Source organism: Lontra canadensis, unplaced genomic scaffold, assembly GCF_010015895.1.
Source record: "Lontra canadensis isolate GAN:19392208 unplaced genomic scaffold, GSC_riverotter_1.0 scaffold61, whole genome shotgun sequence".
NCBI lineage: Eukaryota > Metazoa > Chordata > Mammalia > Carnivora > Mustelidae > Lontra > Lontra canadensis.
The window spans coordinates 357,163-372,811 of record NW_022631055.1 but is presented as its reverse complement, the minus strand read 5'-3'; the positions used below and the strand labels follow the sequence as shown (position 1 = coordinate 372,811).

The following is a 15,649-nucleotide window of genomic DNA, read 5'->3' as shown; positions in this document are numbered from 1 at the left end:
GGGATTAATTTGGAACTAATCCAAGCAGTGTCCTTAGAAGTTGGGGTTTATCGAAGAGATTGCCTCCAGATTTAAATCACATGGTCATTGGCCTCTGGCTGAGGGGGCTGACTCTGGGAAGGCCATCGAAAAGCTTCCATCTATAAACCCACAGCCACAAGAGTCTTCCAAGTGATTTTCTTCCTGTTTGCTTTTCCAAATACTGTAATTTGTCTTAGAATGGACCATTACTAGATATTATTTTCTGCCCTGAAATTGTGGAGACCCGATGGTACTTCATCTAATCAAAACCACTCAGAAGTTTGACAAACCTTAGACAGTAGCAACTACCAACAATAAACCTTTTATGTACAACAATCAGAGTAATTCGTGGGTGATTTCAAGAGTGGATATTCCCTTACAAAGAGAAATGCCGCTTTAGAAAGCAAGGGGAAGTGAGAGGGCTTAACGTTTTGAGCAGAATATTTTCAAACTAGCAGAGGAAAAAGTCGAGTTACTTTGTGTGATTGGAAGCATTTCAGGTAAGATGAAGGTAAATCAAGTCCCAGATGTTGTCCAAAGAAAACATCAAGTTATTTTAAGTAAAGATTCATCTAGAATGTCTAAAATCAGGGAGAAGGGAGAGCTTGGAATTTACCTACGTAATCTTTTAATCACTTAATGATTAAAAGACCCAAGACGGCAATCACTGTGATGTCCCAGCAATGAAACAAAGTCTTCTTAATATATTTAATCCTCAGTGTTAGAAGCCAAATTAGTACCTTCTGGGTTTTATTCTCTCATCTGCCTAATGACTCAGTGCATCAGGGATAGTCTGAACTAGGAAACCTCTAAGGTATATTCCAGTTCTGAAACTGGCACCAGTTAGAAGACAGGATCTTAAGAATTCTTGTGACTGTTGACCGTTTCTTGCACTTATCTTATTGGGAGAGGGGCTGTGGACTTTGACCTGTAGGTTTAAAGAAAAGTAATATACATGGTGATAAATTGCTTCTGCTTTGAAAATACGCCCAAGATTTACCCAGAGAACATCTTGACAATGTCATTGGCTTTTCACATCAATATTGTTTGCTTAACCTTGCTTTTCTAGTGGGTCAGTGTCCACGGTTTCCCATGGTGGAAAGAGAAAATACCTTTTGGGGATGTTAAAAGCAAATCACCATCTGTGTAACTGGGTTTTGATGTTGGTTTTTCATACCCTGGATTGTGGGAAGCAACTTGGTCTTTCCTCCTTCTCCCTAATATGTCCCCTTTATCCTCCTCCATGTGCCTCCTTTCCCTCTTCCCTGTTTACACCAGGATCATTCTAGGCTTCTGGTCCTTGTACATCCTGTGGCTATGCTTTCATCTCTCTGGCCTGTCAAACTTCTGTTGATCCAGGAAGCCCAAGTTTCTCTTTCCCAAGAACAGCAGCCAATACTGATCTCTTTCTGGGCTCACGTTTCGCATGATTTCGCACCGAATTTCAATTAACGGGTCATTTCCTTTCCTTTCCCTTCTTCTGTCCCCACAGCTGGTTATATACTTCTGAAAGATAGGTTCCTTCTGGAACACATTGTAGATCCAGGGAGATCTAGGAGAGCCTAGTATTCGGCGGTTTCTCTGGAGCCTCATTCTCAGAGCTCTGAAAGCCAAATGACCGTCTGAAATCGAAGTTTGAACAGCTGTCAGCCCCTGGTAGAAGATGGGATGATCAGTTCAAATCATAAGACATTCTGATGTGTCTGTGGGTATCACTTAATAATAAAAAAGAACACCACGAGCACGGCAGAACGTAGAGAACTGTGGAACCGCTGTGTTGTCACCTGAAACCACTAGAACATTGTACTGCAACTATACCTCCGTTAAGAAAAAAAGAATACCAGTGTTTGTCAGATACTTTTCTTAGCTTAATGCCTCCCGGCAGTCCTCATCCCCTGCGTGTAATGGAAAACCAGCTTATTTGATAGGTGGCACCACTTTGGAAATCCCTTGAATGAGAAAGAAAGGGGAAGAAGCAGCCTGGGGAAGGGGTTGTACCAACATGGCCAAATACGTCGTAGCATAAAAGGGCTCCTTTTCTTTCTTATAAGGAAACTATTCCAGTGTTTTATCCAGGATTCAGCTAAGACTGGGATATACACTGATGGATTTCCAAAGGAGGGAGTTTTGAGGTGCTTGGATGGCTCAGTCCCTTAAGCGTTTGCCTTCGGCTCACGTCCTGGGATCCAGCCCCATGTTGGGCTCCCTGCTCAGTGGGGAGTCTGCTTCACCCTCTGCCCAACCCCCACTGGTGCGCTCTCTCTCTCTTTCAAATAAATAAGTAAATAAAATCTTTAAGCATAATTAAATAAAAGTATAGCATTTCTTACACTTTATTCCTATTATATCTTATTTTAAAATGGTTATGTATTTTCTATCCCATTATTGGCTACTTACTACTAGTCAGGCTTGGCTAGCCTATGGAGCAGTAACAAATAAATCTCTCAAGCCTAAAAGTTTAACAAAATGATTCTTGTTCTTTCCTTTCACAGTAGAAGGACTGAGTGGTTTCTTGGATGGTTTTTTTGTATAGGGACTTGAGGACCCAGTGATATCCCAGAAAAATGTTTGCCTACTCCACTCCCATTTAAAAATTGTATAATCAGGTTCTTGATGAATAAAAGAACTAACAGCGGGAAATCTCTTATTTATGCATGCGCATGAGCTATTCTTCCTGTCCTCCCCACCCCACCCCAATCCCCTGAGGAGCTTTCTTACTGTGATATCGGTTCACTGTTAAGTAAGAATTGCAACACAGACAACCTGGAACAATAGGGCCTTCTGGAACACAAAACGTGGGCGTGTAATCCTAAAGCTGAATTTGTATTCTGAGAAACTTGGTCTTGGAGGAACTGGCCTTCTCTTCATTTCAACCCTAGGAAGGGCTCTGACACAAACTGGTGACAGGGTCAGTGTGTGATGTGTTGAATGAATGAACTCAAAACCCTCCTTAGCTTTGCCTTTATCTTATAAAGCTAATCTGTAAAAATTACTTTACCAGTCTAAAAATGTTTCCTATCTTTTTCTGTCCCAGCCTATATTTGTAGTGAATGCTGAGAAACAAAGATGGGGATTTCATCTATTTTAACTTGACATTAAAAATTGGACTTAAGGAATGTTTTCCCAGTTCAAAAATTTACCTTCTTTTTTTGAACTGACATGCTAGGTATTTCTTAATATAGGTAGATACTTAATGAAACCATCAAATAAGTAAACTGAAAAAACTTTAAAAAGAGAAGTAGATTAAAATGACTGAAGATAGTTACTGAATTAAGATCCATTCAGTGGCATTTTCAAATGTCAACCAAAGCACTCTGTGAAGAGTCGTTTGAGCTGCTCTAAGTCAAGGCTTTGGGGATAGTGCAGTTTAGGGAAAGTAAAGATAAGGTATAAATGATGAGCACACAAGAAAAGAATTATACTTGTTCATGGTGTCAGTAGAACATTTCTGAGCAACTTTTCACTTGGATGGCCCTTATCAAGTGGTCCTTTCTCTAGAGTAGAGAGTGGGGCTTGCAAAACTGTATAAATCAGGCAATTTACATTCATATTTTAATGATCTGCAAATCACTTATTCATTTGCTAGAGCAAAGCAGATTCATGAAATCAATATATTTGTTATTTGCCCCCCCTCATTTTTTTTTTTTTTTCCCCCTTTAGAAGAGTCCATATAGCAAACTCTTCACATTTCATGAGCTAAAAAACAAAAGCGTATTTCTGGGCAGTGCCTCCAGTTTCCTTTACCTTGTCTTTCTTGTATGAGGGATGCTCAAACCTTTGGTCTGGCCGACTGGTGTGAGATCGGTGCATGGTTATATTAATGTCAGTGACAGGGACTTTCTACAAACATTTGTGAAAACCGGGCATGCTATAAACCCATGGGGGATGAACTTAATTGTTACATTTGCAAATTAAGAACTGAAGTTTCTTATGTATTTTAAGAAAATAAAATATCTGCTATCTGCTTTGAAGGTCACAAAAATGGAACTGAGTTCATATAACCGATTTCCATATAAAAATTAGAGTTTTCAGGATGAATTTCAGATCAAGGTATTAATTTGCATCAATATCCATTCTAACTTCAGATTGTTAGGGGCTCCAAATATTTACCATTGAAATGCACTCCCATCTTGGTCTGCCTTGCTGTTTTATGTTTCTGAAGCTGAAGAACATGCGCCAAGGTTTAATATTAACGATGCTGCTCTAAGATTAACTATGGAAATATGCTGGAGGAATTCTATTGTCATGTACATTTTACTATACCTGAATTATGTGTCTTGAGCATTCATTCTTGAGTAATGAAAATGGCAACTCTGTTGCTGTAATGAAGAGTTCCTGTCAGATTGTTCCTCAACGTGCAACTCCTCTTTCCTTCACCTGTGAATCCTTTCCTGATGTAAAGCTATCAACTTTAGAGTTCACAGACTCTAAGCCTAATGCTGATTGCCACCAGTCAGCACACACTTGAGCTCCTGAAGAAATGAAAACAAGAATGAGTTTTAAAGTCAGCTGCTGGCTTATCTAAAGATTTGGGAAAAACTTGGGTCTGTGTCACATTCAGTCAAAATCAGAGTCAAAATCTAGCCTCCCCTCCACTTAGCCCTTTGGTGGCGGTTCTCTGGATTATGGCCATGGTATCTGGAGATTGGGGAGAAGAATGAATGTTGCATTTAAGACTAGAAGTATTTATTGGGAAAATGAAGGGACCTGGATATTGGAAATATCTTAATTTTTTATTTTTAATATGACTTTGTAATTTACTTTGGTTATAATTAACATTACAAAAAGTCTTATGTGGGGGACAGTGCCTTGAAAGCTCAAATGCCCAGAATAAGTAGAAAAGGGAGTAAGTGTCTTCAAGATGTTTGACATTCTGAGGACTGCATGAGGGCTGCATGGTGGAGGAAAGCCTACAGTCTAACCCCCCAATAAATTCCTCTAATTGTTCTTAACATGGTACAATTGTTCAAAGTGCTTGTGGTTTCAATGGCTTTTGTTACTGGTTTTCTGGGGAGAAAGCCTTTTTTTTTTTTTTTTTTTTTTTTTTTTTAAATAACAGACTACATTGTCACTACCTGATTTGAATAAATTGAACCAGAAATATCCTGACAGTGCACTAAATAAGACCTGTGTGTATAATGTGAGTTCTTTCTTTTTAATTTTAGAATCAACCTTGTCCTATGTTAGGCAGCTGGAGGCAAGAGTAAGACAGCTGGAGGAAGAAAATCGCATGCTGCCCCAGGTGGGTGACTTTCAGAAGCTCATAGCTAGTCAGTGTCATTTGAGTTGTTAGCATTTTATCTGGAATTTAAAGTCTCAATTACATTTTCTCCTTTAAATGATAGAAATCATTTTGTAAATAGTCATTCATCAATGTAGAGTGTGATTGCTTTCCATAATGACCATCATGTTATCTGGATTCTTAAGTGTGAAACCAAAGGATGCAGATGTCTGAAACTAAGAATACAAAGTAATTTTGAAAGGAAAGAAACAAGAGAAAGAGAAAATGAAAAGAAGTAATAAATACTTTGCTAGTACTACTCATACACATCATGCATGTAGTTGGAGAATATAGGGAAGGACCTCTTATTTAAATGAAAAATTTGCTAACTTATGAACTAGGGAAAGCTGTAGGTAGTTTGAAGATTTCTTATGTTAATTAAATTAGTACTTGCTAAAATTCTTTGTGAACTAATTGAACTCTTTCAGTGCAACAAAGCAATGACAGTAACTGACAGTTTTACTTTGCGGCTTAATTTCTTTTCCCTGGTGAATATAAAGTGGCACTTTTTCTGGGATTTAATGCCTCACCATATATTTTACTTATAATATTATCTCTATGGGCTGAAATATCTTGGTGAGAATGATGTTGGGTGAGGTGATGGTTCTCGGGGAATGTTTTGTTGAGGAGTTGAACAAATTGCCTGATTTCTAGGTTGCTTCCCTTTACAGACACGGGAGCAGTAAAGTATTTTAATATTTTATGAAAGGAGTTTCCTAAGCATTAATCACTAGTGTTCTTTGTACATTCTGGTGATGATTTCTATTTCCTAAGTGACTAATGGAAAAAACTAAGCAAAGAGTAGTTCAATGAAAGACAGAGACTGGTTATAATTCAGGAGAAGACACATAAACATGAACACTTTGCAAAGATATTTTAGATCTTTTTAAATCTTGTAAATCTTGTTTTGTTTTCCAGCTACTTTTGCTCATTAATGACGATTTGATCTGTCAGGTACTGCATCTAAGAATGTCTTTCTCTTTCTTTCATTGGCCAGCCATCCGGCTAAAAATCATGAGATTAAATGAAATCAATCTACTTCTCTCCCTTCTCAAACTATGCATATGTCAATACTCATGTTGACAGAAGGGATTATTTACATCATAAAATAAGATATTGCTGGTAGAGTTTTCTCTTTGCTCTTCTATACTTTCCATTTTTAAAATTTTCTTTGCCATTTGTCCTTTATATGAGATTCACAGTATGACTGTGCCAGGACCCTTGACTGAAAACATCTAACTTCTTTCCGTTCCAAGAAACCTAAAAATATAATCAGGTTATTGTGAGTATCCTATATGGTTGTACTATCTCTGGGGCAACTGAGAATGTAAATGAAAAGGTGAAAAAAAAAGAGAGAGAGATCTGTTTCTCTGTGTGGGAATGGAGGCTCATGTCAAACATTGAAATGCTAGCATGTGCGCTATGCTATTTAAAAAGAGGCACAACAAATATGAAAATGATTACAGGATTGATTTTTAAAAATGTGTAAAAGTGTTAGAAGTCTTGAAGCGCAATCAGAAGAGTCCTCAACTGTACTTGATATATCAAGAGTGTGCATATTTAAATACGTAGTACTTGCACAGTCGAGAAGTAGAAGAGATTAAACAACTTTTCAGGCTGAAGTCTTAAAACATATGTTTTTAAATGCATTGCTATTTTCTATCAAAGAGGTTTTCTTTCTCCCCAAGAAAAGGCTAGAAAGGATCATGTTTTACTGACTCTTAAGTTGTTATTGATGTGAGATGCACCATTATCCTAAGTACCACTAAGAATGGAAAAAGATGTTATCAATTATACCATTACAGATTCTTGCTGGTTTCAGAGATGTTAAAATGAAAAAACAATGCTTTAGAATTAAACAGCTATTTGCATGTCCAGGGTACTTTAATGAAAAGAAAATCCACTGTTTGAAACACGCTGTTGGACATGTATGCAAAGAATACGATCGATCTCAGTTCAAAAACGATATTTTGTTAAGTTTCTGTATCTGAGATTGTTGCCTTCATTTATAGCTAAGATAGATATGATAGGACCACCAGTTGCAAATACTTGTATAAATACAAGTGAAATGAGCAGACAGTAGATGAGATCTGAGGATGGAAAACAGTAAGTCTCAGAGCAGTGAGAATCCTGTGAAGGGAATACTCAGGGAAGGCTGAGATTTGGATTGGACATTTGGATCGGATAACACAAAGGTGTAGGCGACTTATTCTTGGATGTTACTGGTGCTATTACAAATAATTACGTGCTTTCCCTGCCGAAACTATTTCTGACTGCATGATGTTAGCTGACTTGCAAGGTCAATTCAATGTGACTAGCTGACATCCCTGCATAAATTAGTCTCAATATCTGAACACTTGATTTTCCCATTGTAGGAACTTGCTCTCTGTGCCTTGATAAGAAGGTATTCCATTTTATTCCCAAGTTTAAAAATATATCTTCTTGACTTAGGATAAACAGGAAAAAGAATATAGTTGGCTGTGGAGTTCCAAGTATATTGGATATCTCTTGTGGCTGTGGCCAGGTTCTTTGCTGATAGTTTAGCATGTAGACTAATTATGTAAAGCCTTTTCCTGGAGGAAGACATCTCCTTAATGCTTATTTTTATTCATTATGTAAAATTGGGTATAATGAACTGAGAGTCACAACTTTGGCCCAGCAGTACATATTTAAAAGTAAACAAGATGAGTGTAATAAGTGCTTGTGGATTTCTCTCTGGTTAGATGCAAAGGCTTCAATTTCTTAATTTATAAATGATAAGGTTCCTCCTAGCCTCTTGGAGGCCTAAGTAGAAATAAAGCGTGGGTCCAGTTTTACATCCATCTGAAGTTACCAAGTCCCAGAATGAAGGGTTTTTTAAATTCATAAACAGCTAGAAAAAAGGCGGTGTAGATTGAGTCGGTTCTATCCACTGGTGAAGAGGAGCCTACAGGAGGCAGGCATGGTTGGAGTTCCAGCATGGGGCCCATGTGAGCATGTAAGCTCTCTGCTCTGCCGTGATTTCTACAGTATTTCACAAGAATCCCTGAGCAGTACTTTAAGGCCAGTTTGTGAACACAGTATTTCAAAAGAGTCGTAAAGTAATAACAGAAAATGCAGTATTATTTGCTCTTTTATTACTTGAAAATAAAATGTCTTTATATATTTGATAGGAAGACATGAGATCTACCCTCTTATCAGATTTCCGAGTGAGTAACAGTTATTATTATTTATAGGTGTGAAGTATATTAGATCTCTAGAACTTAATTCATTTTGCATATCTGAAATTTTGTACGTGGTGATTAGCAACACCCCACCTTCTCTTCCCCTCAGCCTCTGACAATCACCATTCAGTCTTTGCTTCTACGAGTTTGAGTATTTTAGATACCTTATGTAAATGGAATCATGTGATACTTGTCCTTTTGTGATTGGCTTATTTCATTTGTCATATTACCAAGTGATCATTACCAGATGACCCAGCAATCTTACTTCTGGATATTTACCCAAAAGAATTAAAATCAGGTTCTCAAAGAAATATTAGCAATCCTGTGTTCATTGCAGCACTGTTCACTTTAGCGAAAATGGGGAAGCAACCTAAATTTCCACTAAGAGATGAATGGATAAAGAATATGTGGCATATACATATAATGACATATTATTCAGTCCTTAAAAAAGAAGGAAATCTGGCAAGATGTGACATCAGCGAATCTCAAAAATTCCTTTTGGGAAGTTGGTACATTGGATGATTAAAGATCACCTGAATTTAGGATATTCTTCCTTGGACACATAATCTGAGGTGGATTTTTTTTTACTGATTACATAGAAAAATATTTCATGGGATTGCAATGAACCTCTCATAATACGCACAGTGTTAAAACTGCTCAGACTGGTCTGTCCGCTCCACTGTGTACGTATTTGCTATGATAGGAACCCTAAATGAAGATTTTATGTAAATTAGTTAAATGTAGCCACTGTATATGAAGTTTTTTAAATTTTTAAATCTAATGAGGTGGAGTCACCCGCACTGATGTAAGTAGATATTTATAGATAAAAGACCCAGGATGGTACAAAGCAGGTGCATGGAATTTTATATCAAATTTAAGTGTGATGTACCTATTTTGTGTATAGACATTTATACATAAACACGAACTTTCCGTGGATAGAGAATCCTCAATTTTCAAAGCTGGATAGAATCTTACATATCACATTGGACCACCTCATTTAAAAAAAAAAAATTATATTAACATATAATGTATTATTTGCCCCAGGGCTACAGGTCTGTGAATCGTCAGGCTTATACATTTCACAGCACTCACCATAGCACATACCCTCCCCAGTGTCCTTCATCCAGCCACCCTATCTCTACTCCTCCAAACCCCCAGCAACCCTCAGCTTATTTGTGAGATTAAGAGTCTCTTCCGGTTTGTCTCCCTCCAGATCCCATCTTGTTTCATTTTTTCCTTCCCTACCCCCCGCCCTGTCTTTCAAATTCCTCGTATCAGGGAGATCATATGATAATTGTCTTTCTCTGATTGACTTATTTCACTCAGCATAATACCCTTTAGTTCCACCCACATCGTTGCAAATGGCAAGATTTCATTTTTTTGATGGCTGCATAGTATTCCATTTTGTGTGTGTGTGTGTGTGTGTGTGTGTGTGTGTGTGTACCACCTCTTCTTTATCTATTCATCTGTTGATGGACATCTAGGTTCTTTCCATATATTGGCTACTGTGGACATTGCTGCTATAAACATTCAGGTGCACGTGCCCCTGTGGACCACTACATTTGTATCTTTAGAGTAAACACCCAGTAGTGCGATTGCTGGGTCATAGGCTAGCTCTATTTTCAACTTTTTGAGGATGCTCCACACTGTTTTCCAGAGTGGCTGCACCAGCTTGCATTTCCACCAGCCGTGTAGGAGGGTTCCCCTTTCTCTGCATCCTCGCCAACATCTATCATTTCCTGACTTGTTAATTTTAGCCATTCTGACTGGTGTGAGGTGGTATCTCATTGTGGTTTTGATTTGCATTTCTCTGATGCCAAGTGATGTGGAGCACTTTTTCATGTGTCTGTTGGCCATCTCCATGGATGTCTTCCTTGCAGAAATGTCTGTTCATGTCTTCTGCCCATTTCTTGAGACAACCCCATTTTTTTAAGTAAAGGCCTGCAAGATTCACAGAATGTTAAGAGTATAGTCCTAGTCAGACAGCTAATGAAGGACGGACTCAAGCTAAGATGTGGGCCTATTCAGTGTTCTTCTAGAAAATGCATAGCTCCTCTTTAATCATTTCATACTATTTATGTCATTCAGTATAGGTAAGCTGCTAAATCTGTTTTTATCTTATGGTCAAATTCCTTTTTTAAACACTTATTTTAATTAACATTGCATTTGTTTAGCCCTCTAAGATTTATCAGACATTCTATTCCTTGGTTTAAAGTAAATGTTCTATTTTTCTTTAAGCCATGGATGGTATCCATCATAAATTTAAAAAATTGCATTTTATAGAGCCTTCTCCTCCCTGACACATTTCCAAAATACTTCAGAATCCTAGTTTAGTACAAACATACACACCCATATCTGCATGAGACATTCATACTGAACAGAATGTGGTCCGAGAAGGCCTTTTTGTTCAGAGTGAATTGGAGGTGGGTGGTGGTGAGGGAAACAAATAGTTATAGTAGTAGTTTTTAAGGTACCCATGAAATTTGTTACTTTAGCCCAAATTTAAAAATCTTGCTTGGATCTCTCAACTCTTCCCATGATCCTTTTCTTGATGGTCACAAGGATTTTTAATCCAGACCGGTCTACAATGTTTATGTGCTATATCTGTGAAGAAGTCTACTCAGCCAGAAAATATCTTATAGTAGATGTGAGAGCACACCTAGATGATGAGTTTATTATAAATAATACCGTGTTTTGAAGAAATCAGTCACTAGTCCAACTTCATCATGAGGTAAAAACTAATTTTTAAAAATTCTTCTCACCTATTTTGTGTTGAGTTTGGGTTTTGCATCAAGAGAACAGAAATAAGCAGTTTGCTCTGATTCCAAAGTCAATTAAGTACATTTGTTAAAAGTCTTACTGGGAAATCTGTTCCCTCTCTTCAAATGCTTCGGCACCAGCATCTGCCTGGAAAGCACTCTGTGTCCTTTGTGCCCCAGAGTCCCTCTCCAAAGCAAACCACCCACCTCTTGAGATTAACATTTTAGAGATTCATTAGAATCCATAAAGGTGCCCGATCTGTCTTGTGTCATGTGGCTGCCCAGGTGCTGTGGGTTCAGCAAATGTGTTTGAAAGGCATGGCAACTCGATCGCCACTGTGTGGGCTCCTTTCAGCAAGTGTTTCTATTTCTGTTGTGCTAGCACACACAGAAGAGTCTAATTTTAGGAATGGAAATGAAAAAATCTTCCCCTCGTGTAATTTGGTTACAGTGTGGCCTCACAATGCAGTGCATTGGAAAGGAGGCGGGGTCGTTTCCAGAGCAGTTTCTGAACAAAGGAAAGGAACCTGTCACCATTGCCAGGAATGCTGAGGAGGGTACACTGGCTCTAAGGAAATTGAGCTTGTCACTTCCATGGCAACACACCCCAGGTCCAGCCTCACATCTCTGAAAAGCTCCCTCACCTGTGTGTACCTATGCAGATGGCCATTGTCCCAGACAGAAATGAGAGGATTCCTTCTGACACCAAGATTTCCCTCATGTGCTTCTCCTGTCTTTGCCGTGGAGATACTTATTTTGTTGCTCTTCCTCTTTTTTGTATTTTCTGACGTTGTTTCTCAAGTCATTTTTTGTCTTATAGGACCTTAAATGTCTGGCTTTTCTAGTGTTTGGAATTGCTGTGAAAGAAAAAAAATCAGTCATTATTGCACAAAAACAGGCACAGAGTAATGCTTTACAGGATGCTTAAAGCAAGTGATGCCATTCTTCGATTGTTACTTACTTGAAAATTGTGGCACTCCTGAGGGGAAATTGAGGCAAAATATTTTTTTCATTGATAGCAACTCTATGTGGCACAAGTAGAATCTAGATGCTGCTGATAGAAAAAATTAGTTAAATCCATTAAGGGCTGGTTGCTGCTAGAGTCGCATTTGGGGGGGAAAAAATGGACTCCTCCAAAGAAATAACGCTTGTGGGTTACCATTTTCTCCAAATCACCATGATTTATATAATTAAAGGAAAGAAAAAAAAATTTATGTATAGTTCAATAGTTTTCAGAGGACAGATGGGAGCTGCCCAAGTGGCGTGGGTGTATTGGAATAAAAGAGACAAATAGATCTGGAGAGTAAATTTATGGGGGGAAAAGTCATGTTGGAGGACCTGAATAAAGGGAAACTGGATTAAGGAAAAAGCTAAATGTATGAGCGAAAATACAGAAGAGAGTGAAATTCATAGGAAAAACATCAAAATCAACATGGAGGCTTTCAGAGTGAGGGGGGTTTACAACATTCTTCTGTGTCTCCCCACCCCCGTGCTCAAGGGTTCTTGTTTGAGGATCTCAGATATGTGATGTGAAGTCTTTGTTCTAAAAAGAGAAAATAGATGAACTAGAAATGCAATAGAAATTCAGCTATGCCACTTACTAAACTTATTAAGAGAATTATTGAATGTAAAAAACACTCAATTATTAGGAACTGTGGTATCCATTCTTATTTAACAGGACTTCTTTTTATATCTATACTGGCATGATAATTCTATCACTAGGGCATATTAAATTTTTTATTTGGAATAGCCATAAAAATAGCATTTTGGTTACCTGTCCTTGGCAGAATTTGTCACCAAAAAAAAAAAAAAAAGGACTTGCTCAGCAAAAATTTTTAATGTGTATTATCATCAACTAGGATCATAGATATTTGAATGAGAAGCAACGTGGAGGATATTCAGGGAAAACTAGAGATGGAACTGTAAGAGAAATTAATGTTTTCTTGGATAAATGACTTTCTACTCTTTTTAATTTTTTGTATCCAAAGTAAAGTGAAAAGTCAAAAAGGATGAAACAGTCTTTCCTTTTATAATTGCATAAAGAAACCATCTCATAGAAAGCAATAGAAAAGATTGTATAGTGTTTGATATGGAATCAGTTAAATGTAAATACTATTGAGATATGGAGATATATATATATATATATATATATATATATATTTAAAAAACAGTAAACCGTGAAAACTTGGGTCTAATAAAAGCTTGTATAGATGGGAAGATTGAGCCCATGTGAGCTGCCTCCCTTTGCTTTCCATTTCCCACTGGAGGTCACCACTTCTCTTTTGTGAAAAAGGCACCCACCCAATCCACCCTGTCCTCCCTCTCCAATTCAGACCTTTCCTGCAACGGGGTTCAGGCATTTCCCATTTAAAAGTCTCTACTTCCAGTTGTTTGGGTTTTTTGTTTGTTTTGTTTTTGTGTGGTTTTTTGCTGTAGCATGAGGAAAGTGATCAATCATGCTTCCAACACATTAAAAATTAAAGTTGTTGCCTCTTAATATCTTGTAAATATAAAGTAGACAAATATAATACAGGCAATATCTGTATTGCCTAAACATAATATAATCACTGTAATAGAGACAAATAATGGAGTTCTTTGGCAGATTAAGACAGTTTAAGTAAATAAATTTCTAAATGATTTGAGATTTTCCTAAATTATATTTAAGCTAGCATTGTGCAAAAAATAAACAAAACATAACTGAGTTAATTTTAGAAGCTGAGACATAGTGACTTTGGACTCTTAGTTACCAAGCAATTAAAGGAGTCCCTGTGAAGATGCTAGAACAAACAGAGAATAGGAATTACAAGAACTAGGATTTAGCCTAATAAGCTCCTCGACCAAGATGAAGTGTCTTAAACTTTGTGAACCTGATACCCTTTGAGTAACAAAGAAGATAGCTGTAACTGGTATGGAAGGTTCTGGTCAGCTGTACAAATCCATGACACCCTATCCAGAGAAAGTCTATGTATGTGTATAATGTATATACAAAATAGACGTGTCCTTTTTATTTTGATATTCCTTAAAACTACAGCTTTATGCCATACTGGGTCTCTTATTTACAGGGATGTCATTTATGTCATTAGTGGGTTATTCTACCTCATTGGGTTCTAAAGTTAATCAGATTTCTTCAGATAGCTGTTTAAGGAACAGTCAAGGCTGTCTATCTTTCAGCTCATGTCACATTAATATACGTATAGAGGGGCTCACATACCAGTCTGAGTAGTGTTAGCTTCTGTATTTTGACAGATAATGTGCATTAAGGTCCCTTAATGTTCATTTTTATTCTTTGTATAAGCCCTCTGTAATGAATGTAAAGGGACTAGTTTTCCCTAAGAGTGTATACGTATTTAAATATAAACAAGATTGAGTATATAAATGCCTATGGATTCCTCTCTGGTCAAGAACAAAGGTGTCTTTGTCTTCATTTGGTAAGGTTCATCCCTTCTCAGCCCTGAATATTCTGAGCTCAAGGATTAAAAGAAAGAAAGAAAGGAAGGAAGGAAGGAAGAAAGAAAGAAAGAAAGAAAAAGAAAGGTTGTGTCCAAGTCCTAGAGTGAAGGGGTCTTTAGTCAAGCACAGCTAGAGACGAGCAGTAGATTGAGACGGTGCTACCAGTGGGAAAGAGGAGCTCAGAGGAGGTCCAGCTGGAGCGCAAGTCATCAGCAGAGAGCACAGCGCTCTTCCTCTGTGGAGCTCCCTGGGATCCTGTAAGAATCGCGGAGACAGACTTTAACTTCAGCGTGTGAACGCAAAGTTGCAAAGAGAGCCCAAAAGTATGAGTCCTCTTATCAGGTATTATTTACCTATTAGCTGTCGTTACATGAGAAGGAGCTACCTTTAAAAAGTTGGCACAAATGATAGTGAAAGATCACCTGAACTTAGAATATTCTTTCCTGAGCACATGAACTAATGTAAACATTTTCTAAAAATTCACATTTCAAAAGTATTTTAAAGGATTCCATAGGATAAGTGGAGACCTGACATTTCAGAGAGAATTTTTTTAAATGACGACGAAAGAGTATACCAATATAGGAGATGTTTAAAATTTAACTTTTATTTACCTGTAACTCACATGGAAACCATCTGTATTCTTTATATTTTTAAAATAGAGCATACTTGTCAGGAATCCAATTCGGGGATAAGCCAAAAGAAATTACTGTGAAAAAGAGATGACAAAGACCTGATATAACCCACATTATTATTTTTTTTTCCGGTGTGATAGACTGAGGAAAATAACAAGACGTACATATGAATTGAAGTCTGCTAGACAAGGGATACACAGAAGGAACAATGTCCAGAGGAAAAAATATTTATTTTTTTCAAAGGCTAACTGATATATTGGGTTCATTCTGTACAGTAAAGCATCTGAAGTAAGAGCTAGCAGT

At 37.5% G+C, this 15,649-nt stretch overlaps 1 protein-coding gene across 11 annotated transcripts in view; it reads left to right on the top strand.

Annotated features, from left to right (window-relative positions):
• The window catches only part of CCDC85A (coiled-coil domain containing 85A), a 203,590-nt gene that overhangs the window by 161,120 nt on the left and 26,821 nt on the right, over nt 1-15,649 (top strand). For 8 of the 11 annotated variants that reach the window (XR_004385037.1, XR_004385038.1, XR_004385039.1 and 5 more), the window contains exon 3: nt 5,187-5,263. The exons of the other annotated variants lie outside the window; for them this stretch is intronic. Coding sequence is in view for 5 of the 8 variants with exons in the window: in XM_032877718.1 (XP_032733609.1) it covers nt 5,187-5,263 (77 nt within the window). In the remaining 3 variants the exon portion in view is untranslated. The remainder of the gene's footprint in view (nt 1-5,186; nt 5,264-15,649) is intronic. 11 annotated transcript variants of the gene reach the window in all.